This window comes from Echinops telfairi, unplaced genomic scaffold (genome assembly GCF_000313985.2).
Source record: "Echinops telfairi isolate 266 unplaced genomic scaffold, ASM31398v2 ScPeMD7_7457;HRSCAF=8495, whole genome shotgun sequence".
NCBI lineage: Eukaryota > Metazoa > Chordata > Mammalia > Afrosoricida > Tenrecidae > Echinops > Echinops telfairi.
Window position 1 is genome coordinate 35,742,708 of NW_022111357.1, and position 11,907 is coordinate 35,754,614.

Consider the following 11,907-nt stretch of genomic DNA (forward strand, 5'->3'; position numbering starts at 1 on the left):
TCGTAGATAATGGGCACATTTTGAGGTCATCACTCCTGAGCAAGAACAGGACATCCTAGCTCAGGCCTGGCATGACTCAGGCTTGCTCAGAAATACTACTCATCCGAGCCCTGCAGTGAGGTCTGGGCACAAGCGGCCCCTCCCTCTGGCGTTTCAAACACAGACAAGGAAGTCCCCAAAGGACAGATGGGGGTGTGCTGGGACCAAAGACCTGGGGAAGAAAATATGGAAACACAAACATCCCCAGCAGAAGCCAGCCAGCTGGGCAGGGCTGGTGCAGGAACGCCCCCATGTGGCCAGAGGTGGGATCTGGCCCACCACTGCCCACCAGCCGTCCTGCTGACCCCCATCAACAGGGAGGCGGGTTCTCACAGGAGCAGCGTGGCCCTGACTCCCAAGGTCAGCTGCTTTGGGTTAGAGAGATGCTCTGTTTGGACTGGGTCGCTGGAGGCAGAGTAAGCAGAACTTTAATAAGAGCGCCTTGGGGAGAGGAGGCCCTGCCCTGGCTCAGTCCCTTCCGGGGCAACAATCTAAATGAAAGAAGACATTTGCCCTCCTTGTCGGTTCCTGTGAAAAGTGTCAAGCATCTGAAGGGGAGAAAAAAGGGGCACCTGCTTGCCAGACACACGGCCTCCCCTCCAGAGTTCTGTGTGACATTACCAAGTGGCACGGACACCCTGTCTTATGCCTGTACCTGGGGGAGGGACAGCACACCTACGCTGGAAGTTGACTTGAAACATCAGTGTGTCAAGAGTTTGGGGGCTGAAGCCTCCAGGGACCCCTCCTGGGGGGTGCAGCGAAGCAGGCAGGCGCTGCTGGCTGCTGGCTCCCCGAGGGCCTGGCTAACAAGACACCAGTGGTGGGTTTTCCCCGGGGCAGGAGTGGGAGAGTGGAGAGGTGAGAGGGGGCAGGGAAGGGCCTGTGGGCGGGAGGTGGGCAGGCTGCGACGCCAGGCCAAGAGGGAGCGATAGGCTGGTGGTGCCGCCCTCCATGCACAGGGCCACCACCGCTGCCAGTGAGCTGCCGCCACCTCACTGGCCACGGAGTCTGGCTCCTGCCTGTCCCAACAGGGCTGCCTGCCGGGATGAATGGCTGGTTCCAGGGTCTCCCCTGAGAACACGAAGCCCCTGAGATGTTAATGGCTCTGTGAAGTGGGGGTCCCCGGAATGGCCTGGCCACCTACGCCCAGTTTAGCTCCCAGAGTCCGGAAGAGGGCAGGGTCCCTTCGTGAGGGAGCCAGACCCCAACACTGACAAGGTTGTCAGCCAAGAGAGGGTGCTCCAAACACCAGCCTTACAATTTCCAGAACCCTCCTCCCCGTAGCTGCCTGGTATCTGCAGCGGTAGAACCGTCACTGCCACCTACCCACCTGTCTTCCTGCAGTGATGAAGGCCACCTCGCCCACCCCCACCCGTGTGCTGTTTCTGAAGGACGGCAAGGAGGCAGGGTGCGGGCTGGATAGAGCTCGGGTCAGGATGGCGAGAGGAGCCTGGCGAGAGGGAGCAGGTGGGGCCGCCATCAAGATGAGCAGGTGGGAAGTGGGGGTGGGGGGGTTGTGCAGGGGAGCAAGGCCTGGCAGCCCAAGGCCTCCACCCTGCCCGGTTCCCGCCACTCCCACCCACACTCTTCTGGTTCCATGGGAGCGGATCCCAGAGCCTCCTCCCTCCTCCTCCTCCAGAAAGTGCTCCCAGTTACCCAGGGTCTCTTTGCACCTGGGCTTTCTCACAGGCCTGTTTAGTGCTGGTGGGTGTTCAGGTCAGGGCCCGAATCACCTTAGTGGCAGTGAGCTTGGGGGAGGCTGTCGTCTTTTTGCTAAGGTGTGGTTGCTCCCCCGACTTGGATTTGAAGCTTCCTGGGAGTGGGGATGCCACTCCGCCTTTGCTTCTGTCTGCACACCCACAACAAGGCCAGGGGAGAGGAGCGGGCCTGGTCCTCCCCTCTCTGGAGGTCTGGCCCTGGGCACCGGCATCCAGAGAGCGGGCGTGTGGGCAGGTGGCTGGGGGGGAGGGAGGACAGAGAGAGTCAGCAGGAAGGCATGGGAGCCTTCATCCCAGAAATGCCTCGTAGTCCATGTACCACACCAGCTGGCCCGACGTCGGCAGGACCCCCGAGATGGGCCACTTCTTGGGCTCGTGGCCCACACGGCTGACCAGCATGGTGACCTCATGCTTCATCCTGCCGATGACCAGCACGGCCACCCTCCTGGCCCGGTTGATGAGCGGCAGGCTGAGGCTCATGCGCTGGCGGGGCTCGGCGGGGCTGGTGGTCAATACAACCAGCTGCTCGCCATCCAGGCCGGTGGGCGACTGGGGGAAGAGCGAGGCCGTGTGGCCGTCAGTGCCCATGCCCAGCAGCACCAGGTCGAAGGTGCTGTTGGCGACCTGGGTTGCAATCTCCTGGGCGTAGTGCTGGGCGCCCTGGTCCTCCTCGGCACAGAGCCGCTGGTGCCGGTACACGGGCATGGGGTGGATGTTGAAGTAGGGGACACGGATGTGCTGCAGCAGGTGGGCCTGCAGGGCCTGGAAGTTGGACTCGGGGTCCATGGGTGGGACGCAGCGCTCGTCCACCAGCCACAGGTGCGTGTGGGCCCAGGGGAAGGTGAAGTGCCGCAGGGCCAGCTGCTGGAAGAGGGCCACGGGGCTTGAGCCACCTGAGAGTGCCAGGTGGAAGCGGCCAAAGCGCTGCACAGCGCGCGTGGCTGCAGCCTCGATGTCGCTGGCCAGCTTTGCAATCAGCTCTGCTGACCAGGACAGGACCACTGGGCTCTCACGGTATGTGGCATTGAGGATGCGGAACTCACTGGGCATTGGGGCGGCGCCGGGCCCAGGCACCAGCTGCTCCAGTTGCTGCTGGGCAAAGGACAGCTGGCTGCCCCTGAGCTCGAAGTCCAACAGGTGGCCGCTCTCGGCTCCTCCTGGGTAGTGGCGTGGGGCCTCCCGGGCCAGGCTGTCCAGCAGGGGCGTCCAGAAGCGCCAAGAGGCCAGCAGGTTCTCGGTGGTGATGAAGGAGTCCTTGCGGCCGTGGAAGATGTGGGAGATGAGGACAGAGTAGGCATCCCGCTCCGTCACGGGGCGGTAGGTGTAGAAATCAGACAGAGGGCGGCCGAAGAGGTGGAGCCCAGGGGGTGCCCCCACCTCCTTCCAGCTGTCTGAGGGCAGCCGGGGCCGAGGCAGGTTCCGGCTGACCAGCACGGCAGGGTGGCCCAGGTCGCCGTGCCCGATGTAGAAGATGACCTGCCGAGGCAGGCACTGGCTCTGGCCCGTGGCCCAGTGCTTCTCGCTCTGGACACAGTACGCCTGGTTCCTGAACAGGACCCGCACGTAGCCCACGCGCTCGTCCAAGGCTTTGCCGGACACCAGGAGGAAAGGGACGCCTTCCCAGCGAAGGCTGTCGATATGAACGAGGACACCTGAGGGGACAGGGACAGTGGCAGTGATGCTCGGGCACAAGGAACGGGTGCTGCGCCCCTCCAGTTGTTTTCTGAGAGGAACCAGCTGGTTAACAGGCATGATTGCTAACTAAAAGCTGGGAGTCCAAGGCTGCCCAGAGGCACCTTAGAAGACAGACAGACAGAGCCATCGACTCCCCAACCCAGCGATGACAGCCCGTGGAGCACAGCCCCTGACGTCCCCCGTGTCACCTGGAGGCAGCGTTCACTTGACACACGCACACACAGTGACTGGTACTCACCTTACACACGCACACACACACACACACACAGTAACTGGTACTCATCACACACACGCACACACAGTGACTGGTACTCATCTTACACACATGCACAGCGACGGGCACTCACCTTATACATGCACACACACGTACACACAGTAACCGGTACTCATCACACCCATGCACACATAGTGACTGGCACTCATCACACACATATATGCACACACAGCGACTGGTACTCACCTTACACACACGCACAGCAACCGGTACTCATCTTACATGCGCACACACAGGGACTGGTACTCATCACTCACACACACACACACACACACGCACGCACGCACGCACGCACGCACACGCACACACGCACGCCCAGAATGCAGTCTCATCTAGACCCTCATCCCGGGAGACACACACACACACACACACACACACACGCACGCACGCACGCACGCACGCACACGCACACACGCACGCCCAGATCGAGGCTCTTTCCGCCAGGGCTAGAACAGGGGCCACTGGACCTTCCTGTCCCTTGAGGCACCTGCCTCATCAGGTCTCAGACCACAGAGCTCGGGGAGCTGGGCCAAGCGTCACCAGCCCGGGGGCTCCAAGGGAGAAGTCTCATGGAGGAGGGAGGCCTTGACTCTGGGGCGGGGGTCCCATAGGGAAAAGCGCAGTCCTGTTTGGGGAGCACTCAGGACATACTCGCACCCAGGAAAGTAGAGGTCAGGGGCACGAGTGAGGGGCCACAGGCCCATGATTTGCAGGGCGAGGCTGCCCGCAGCGGGAACCTGGTGGACCAGCCAGCCTCTGAGCATGCTCCAGACCCACCCGCCTTCCAAGCCCCCTCTGCAAGTTCATGGCAGGTTTTCACAGCTGCACAGAGCCTCACCTCTCCTCTCCTCATCTTTAAAACAGGCTGACTACGTACCCAGCCGCGTGTGTACATGGCACTGAAGGAAATGGTGTATTCAGGAGCCTGGCACAAGCGAGGGGTCCGGAGGCTGATGCTGTTCTAGCTGTGCAGTGATTATCTCCCTCCCAGCTGAGTGAGGCCGTCTCCCCCAGCCCTCTCCTTCTAGCTCAGACCACTGGAGTGGCCCCTGTGGCTGGACGGTTTGGGGCTCTTTGTTTGTGTCGGACCAGCTAGCCCCAGTGAGACCCCATGACCCTGGGCTAACTGGGGGGGGGGGGGGGGCTGATCTGGAGATGCCACTGGGATGTCCTTCACCCCAGAGGCCAAGAGGGGACCGCGGCCCTCAGCAGTTAGAGACCAGGGACATGGGCAGGGCATTCCACAAGAGCACCCAGTTCGGGGGGAGGCGGGGGAGAGGGGGAGGGCGGGGGGTGGGTGGAGGCAAGCCCGCCCCCTGCAAGTCCCTTCCAGCCCAGAGCAAGGCTCCTAGGCCTGGGAGCCCGGGGCCCACCTGCAAAGGTCGGAGTCAGGCTCTGGAAGTCACCCGGCTTCTGCAGCTCCTGGCGCACCTGCTCACTGTAGGCCTGGTACTGGCCCACCACGGCACTGCCCCTCCGCAGGCCCCGCAGCGCCCGGAAGACCTGCAGCTTGTGCCGCAGCGTGGCACCGGGGTCGCTGGCATTGTGGGGTAGCTCCATGGCCACCAGGGTGAGGATCTCCGTCAGGTGGTTCTGGAGGACATCCCGGATGACGCCGTACTCCTCGTAGAAGCTGGTGCGGCCTGGGCGGGGGGAGACAAAGGACAGGTCATTGGGTAGCCTCCCCAACAGGCTCTCCATCACCATTGACCTGGCCTCCCCAATCCCAGCCCCTGGAGCCCCTAAATCCAGCCGTGCTACGGCAGGCAGGAGACCTCTGTGCCACCAGCCTCCAAAGGAAGTGTCACTCCTTGACCTCCAGGGACCTGCCTGGGTGGGGTCGGCCAGAGCCCACAGAGTGAGCCCTCCTGCCCAGCCCCTCCTGGCACTGGGCACTGGCAGAGGCCACAGTGTGATGGCTCAGGCCTGGCACTGGAGTCGGCCTGTACCTCCTGCTGGGTGACCTTGGGCGACTCACTTGGCTTCTGAGCCGGGTTCCACATCCTGCCATCAAATGGGACCAACAAATGCCAGCCCAGGACCCAGCAATGAACAGGGGCTGCTTGGACAGGCCGGGGCTCTGCCTCAGTGGCACTGGGGGAGGGAGGGGAAAGCAAGCAGATAAGGAATGGAGATTACGAGAGGAGGGAGTGGGGGCTACTTATCGAGGGTCATCAGGGTGGCCCTCTGAGGCTCGAGGGGAGGACAGCCGGCCGTGCTGTCGAGGGTCTCTCAGAGGCCTGCAGCAGGAGAGGACTTGGGGATGGGGGTACAGTGAGCAGGAAGGAGACAATGGGGAAAGGCAGGAGAGGGGTGTGGCGCATGGCAGAACAAGGAGATGAGGCAGGCTTTGGCCTGACTTCCAGGGGAGCCCCCGAGGGTCTGCAGCAGCAGCAGAACCCCGAACTGCTGGGGGAGAGGACCGTGGAGAGCTGAGAGGGAGCCCTGCTGCTGCCCAGAAGCGGACAGACTTTCAGGAGGGGGGAGAGGTAAAGGAGAAGGGGAGGGCAGCGCAAAGCCCAACTGGCTGGACTGAATGATCCTGTGGGCTAAGTGTGAGCAACGACGAGGAGCCCAGGACAGTCCCTCCCCTGGAGCTCAGTGGGGTGCCACGCCAGGAGGGGCATAGCTGCTGGCAGAGGGGAGCCTCCACTCCAGACACCCAGGCAGAGAGCACCCTGGGGCAGGAGGGAGGGCTCCCGGTGAAGGTGAGAGCGTGAACACGAGCCGCGCCCCAGGGCGGAGGGCCAGCTTGCAGAATGACGCCCACAGCTACACTGGCTCCCATGTGTCCGTGTCCAGCACTGGTGGCTAGTCTCACTCAGAGTCCCTCCCCAGGGGACACGGCCATTCCTGCTCTGCATGTGAGGAGGAGTGACCGGGACAGCCAGGGCAGGCCAGCAGCTAGCCCGCACAGACTTCAGGGCCATGCTTAACACCATGTGCCAGTACCCCCTCAAAGCTTTCCCCACCCCCCCACCCAACAAGCGGCCTGATTCCATAAACCCCGGGGTCTGGATCTCAGGATTCAGGTCCACAGCACCCCATGGCAGAGCTTCCATCCCATACACTTCACACAGCCCCCGTCCAGGGCACAAGGGCTAAGCACTCACCTGCCAACTAAAAGGTCCGTAGTTCAAGCCCACCCAGGGGCTTCTGTAAGGGCCCAGGGGTGATGGAGAAAATCTGGCAATATAATGCTGTGACAATGACAATCCAGGGACCGCTGTGGGAAGCTCTACTCTACCCTCTATGAGTTGGGATCGGTTCAAAGGCACAATTAGGGACAGGGAAGGGACCCTGCATCTTGAAGAGCAATCATCTACCGAAGGCCTTGCGTGCCTTCTCCGTAGCCCCGATGGGTCTCTCCCACCAGCACCTGCTCACTCCTCAGACTGTACCACACCCCCCCACCTCCCCCCGCACCTGAGCAGGGCCACCTCTGCCACTCCCTGCCGCATCCCTAGCCCCTGACACAGTGCCGCACTTCCTCCGGGAGGAACCATGAACCCACGCAGCCATTGCCAAGTGACAAAATCAAAATGAGCTCTGGAATGATGGTGCAAAAGGATGAAAACGACAGAACTCCAGGAAACAAAAATACCGTTGGCTACAGATCAGAGCTGGAAACACAGGAATCCAGGACAGATAAACCCCTCAGGACCAATAATGAGAGTAGCGATACCAAGAGGGTCAGGGGAGGGTGGGGGAGAGAGGAGGAACTGATCACAAGGATTTACATATAACCCCCTCCCTGGGGGATGGACAACAGAAAAGTGGGTGAAGGGAGATGTTGGACAGTGCAAGACATGACAAAATAACAATCATTTATAAGTTATCAAGGGTTTGTGAGGAGGTGGGGAGGGGAGGGAGGGGGAAAAATGAGGAGCTGATACCAAGGACTCAAGTAGAAAGAAAATGTTTTGAGAATGATGATGGCAACAAATGTACACACAAATGTGCTTGACACAATGGATGGATGGATGGATTGTGATAAGAGTTGGACGAGCCCCCAATAAACTGATTTTAAGAAGAAAAGAAAGGAAATACTGTTGGCAATCAGAGATTCCATGTTGCTGCTGGCGGCCGTGCGGCATTCCGTCAGTGGGCCAGTGTGGTGGGGCAGAACTGGCCCATAGGCTTTCCCAGGCAGTCGCCTTCATAGGAACAGACTGCCAGGTCTCCCCCGACCCCCCTGCACCCCCAGAAGCCACTGGATGGTCAGTCCTTCTTGTGGTTCTCAGCTGAGCAAATAACTATGGCACCCCCAGGGCGGTTGGAAAGAGTCCGTTAACAGAAGACAGAGAAGAAGACAGTGTTCCGAAGACAAGAAAGAGACCGAAAGATGCGTTTACCCAGACACAGCTGGACTCCTACCCAAGATTAAGGACTATACTGCATAGGCCCTCGAACAACAAAGAGGGAAGAGAGCGGGCTTCCCAGAATTTGGAAAAGGAAAGGAGAGAAAATGGGATCGAAAAGGGCACAGAAGATGACAAAGTTCCTTGTTGTTTAATCTAATGAAGTCTTCTTAAAAGCAAACACTAGTTTAGCTTCACTGGGAAGCAGTGTTGTGTTCTTTTTGGAATTCTCTATATGGGATCAAACTGACAGCAGTCACTCTGGACAACAGCGAGACTGAACGGGAACCCCCGGGCAGGGCGCTGACACTGACAGGGGAGGACGGCTGGGAAAAGGTGGGGAGAATGGTTCCAGACATCAGTGAGCTGTCCAGGGAGAAACGGCTGGACGTGTCCGTTCTCAGCAACGCAACACGCGAGTTCCCTGGCTGACAGGTACGCTGGTGTTTGTCATGCCATAGTTCTGGGTCTTGCAAGCATCCCTTCTTCATCATGTCCTTAGTCACTATTTAACTTGAACAAACCAATCAGAACGGGTCCTAGATCAGCCTGCCTAGCCCGGCACGGTCCTCTCAAGTGGCCCCGGCTCTGAGCACCGGTCCTGCACAGTGGGCCCCACAGGCTCTGCAGCACTTGCCCGGGCTGCCGGAGAACAAGCAGGGCCCATCCTGTATGTGGCCCACTCTGCCGCCCACCACGCTGCCTGTCCACGAGCTTGGTCAGACAGTGGTGTCTTAACGATCCTGGGAGGGAGGGAGGCCACCAGCCTTCCAAGTAGCAGCCAGGTCACCTGTGGCGGGCGACCTACTGTCGTTTCCAGCAGAGACTCGAAAGGTGAAGAAACAGTGGCAGCCATTAATGATCAGCATGCGGAAGGTAGGAAGCTTAAATCTCGGGAAATCGGAGGTTATCAGATAAAGACACGTAACACGACCGACAGGCCGTGCAGCCGGGAGCTGAAACGCCCAGATCCTGATTCTTTTGAATGTGACAATCATAGGATTTATTATATAAAAACAAAAACGTTACTGCCATCAAGCCGATCCCTGTTCATAGGATCATCACAAACCATGGAGAACATTGAGAAGAACAGGTATTTCCAGAGCACTTAATTTGCCCTCATGGAACCCCCGCGGCGTCTGAGAAACAGTCCCTGGAGCAGAGCACGGGGCTGGCACGTGATCTGAAAGCAGCAGGAAGTGTGGTGTGTCGGGGCTGCACCCTCTCACCATACTTCTTCCATCTGAATGCTGAGCAGGGAATCCCAGCAGCTGGACGGTACGCGGAAGAGCACAGCATTGGGATTGGAGCAGAGGTTCTCCACCTGCAGGTCGATGCCCGATTCATCACAGTAGCAAAATGACAGTGATGAAGTAGCAATGAAAATAATGTTATGGTTGGGGGTCACCACCACAGGAGGAACTGCATGAAAGGGTGGCAGCATCAGGAAGGCTGAGACCCACTGGATTTGAGGAAGGCAACGTGCCGGTATCACGAACTTGCTTACTGAAAGTGAAGAGGACTTGAAGCCGGGATGATGAATATCGCAGACTATCTGGCCCTCGGGACGAAAGGATTACACTCATGAAGAATCCAAACTCTCTACAACTGGACCAGTGAACAACAGCCTGCCGCACGGGGAAGACGGAAGTTGTCAAAGATTTTATTTTACCTGAATCCATAAGCAATGCTCATGGAAGCAGCCGTCGAGAAACCAAACGACATACTGCATCGGGCAAATGTGCGGCAAAAGAGGGGTTAGAGTGTCAAAGAGCAAAGCTGTCCCTGCGAGGGCTCGGGGACGCCTGGTCCGAGCCATGGTGATTCAGTCGCCTCACCTGCGTGGGAAGGCTGGACCACGAATTGGGAGGCCTGAAGAAGCATTCATGTATCTACGTGATGCTATTGGAGAACACTGCATGTACCCGAAGAACAAATCCATGCGTCTTAGAAAGCGCTAACAGAATGCTCTTTACAAGCAAGGACGGGCCTGCGACCTCATCTCATGTGCTGTGTGTCAGAAGAGACCGGTCTCTGGAGAAGGACATCATGCTGGACCCGAAGAGGACCAGCGGGAACGAGGACGACCTTCAAGGAGACGGACGGACGGACCAACACCGTGGCTGCAACAATGGGCTCACGTGGAGGAACAACTGTGAGTGTGCTCTGTTCTGCTGCACGGCAGGCCGCCATCCAGACCGAAGCACCCGTGTGGACAGTGAGAACTGAAGCACGCCGCCCGTTTGTCCTCAATGACAGAAGTCGGACGACTCCTTCTCAACTGCAGCTTGAGGGGGCGGCCAAGGCACAAGAATGTGACACGCGCAAGACAGGCCAGCTCTACCGGACCACCCAAAATGTCACAAGGGCCCACGGAAGAAACCAGGGCTGAGCTACTCCACCACGGGCTCGGGCCCTCACGGTCCCACTGTATTCTTGGGAAGACATCGAGAAAAGCCAATAACGGCGATAGTGAAGCGTGTACATTATTAGCCCTTTGACTCCTCAAAATATTGGCAGAAAGGGAGGTCCTACTACTACCCTGCTTGCCTATAGGAGGAAAGTGGGGTTCAAAGGGGTTAGGTGACTTGTTCACGGTCATTTTGCTGGCAATACACATAGTGAAATAAGTTTAGAACCCAGGCGGTTGGACCAGAGCCTACCATCCTTTTCCCATGGCCAAACACCTCCCTCGAAGAAACTCTACCTTGCTTACTTTGGACATGTCCTCAGGAAAGACCAGTCTAGGAAAGGACATCACTGACCCCTGAAGGGCACGGTCAGCGCACACAAGGGAAGCTTCATGCAAGGGCCACACAACAATGGGCTCAAGCATGTCGTAGCCCAGACCAGCCTTCCTGCTGTTCCACCTGTGGCTGGCGCCGGTTGAAGTCGACTTGAGCATCCAAGTGGTCAGCGTGCTTGACTGGGCACTGAAAGACCAGAGGCCCCCTGGCACATGGAAGGCTTGGTGATCAGCCAGTAAAGGTCCTCTGCAGCCCCGTTCTTCTCTGACACTCTCAGAGCTGCTGTGAGTTTGAATCCGCCCAACAACTGGTTTGCTCCCATTTAAATGAGTGTCTGCTGTGACATTAAACTCAGGGTGCAGCTGAGGGGGCACAAACTCTGGTGACTTTCAGAAAAGAGGAGGAGAGTGGTCGAAGGGCGAACTAAGCTGGGCCTTGACCTCCAGCCAAAGGTCAGGGGCTCCCCTGCCTACCAGAATATGGGGCAAGCTAGTACCACTGTTTGGGGAGAGTGGGGAGGGGACAGGGAAGGCCCTTAGCAATGTGGGTCCAGTGTGGCCAAATCTTCCTGTTTTCCTGAAGGGAGACATATGAATTAATGAGTGCAGACACTTAATTCGGATTAATGGCCTGATGTGGGTAATTTGGATGTTAAACAATACTGTGTCTGCAGGAAGTACATGCGAGGCTGGGCCACAGGCAGGGAGCTCATCGGTGACTCAGACAGCAGAGACCCAGAGCAGGTGGAAAGGGCCGTGAGAGCTGACAGTTCTTGGCCTCAGGCAGGGAGATCCAGAGCCAGTCTACTCCTAGGTATCTGCCCAAGAGAAATGGAAACAAGCCCACACAAACACTTGCACACGAGTGTTGGTAGCAACATTATGTCTAAGGCCAAAGGTGCAACAAAGTCAAATGTGTACCCCGATCAATCAATCAACATGAGACACACATCCAAGACTCTGATAATACAAAGGCATGGAGGGCGGATCCATGCTACAAGGTGAAACGCCCCCAAACCAAAAGAGAATAAACAAAGTCATGGCTATCAAGTTGATGCCAACTCATAGTGACCC

General features: G+C 58.3%; 1 protein-coding gene across 2 annotated transcripts in view; it reads right to left on the minus strand.

The window, feature by feature from the left end:
* Positions 1-441: 441 nt before the first annotated feature.
* The window catches only part of H6PD (hexose-6-phosphate dehydrogenase/glucose 1-dehydrogenase), a 35,345-nt gene continuing 23,879 nt past the window's right edge, over positions 442-11,907 (minus strand). For both annotated transcript variants that reach the window (XM_045299108.1, XM_004705444.2), the window contains exons 4-5: positions 5,100-5,369; positions 442-3,409 (exon numbers count right to left, since the gene is read on the minus strand). In XM_045299108.1, the coding sequence (XP_045155043.1) occupies positions 2,046-3,409; positions 5,100-5,369 (1,634 nt within the window). In that variant the 3' untranslated portion in view covers positions 442-2,045. The remainder of the gene's footprint in view (positions 3,410-5,099; positions 5,370-11,907) is intronic.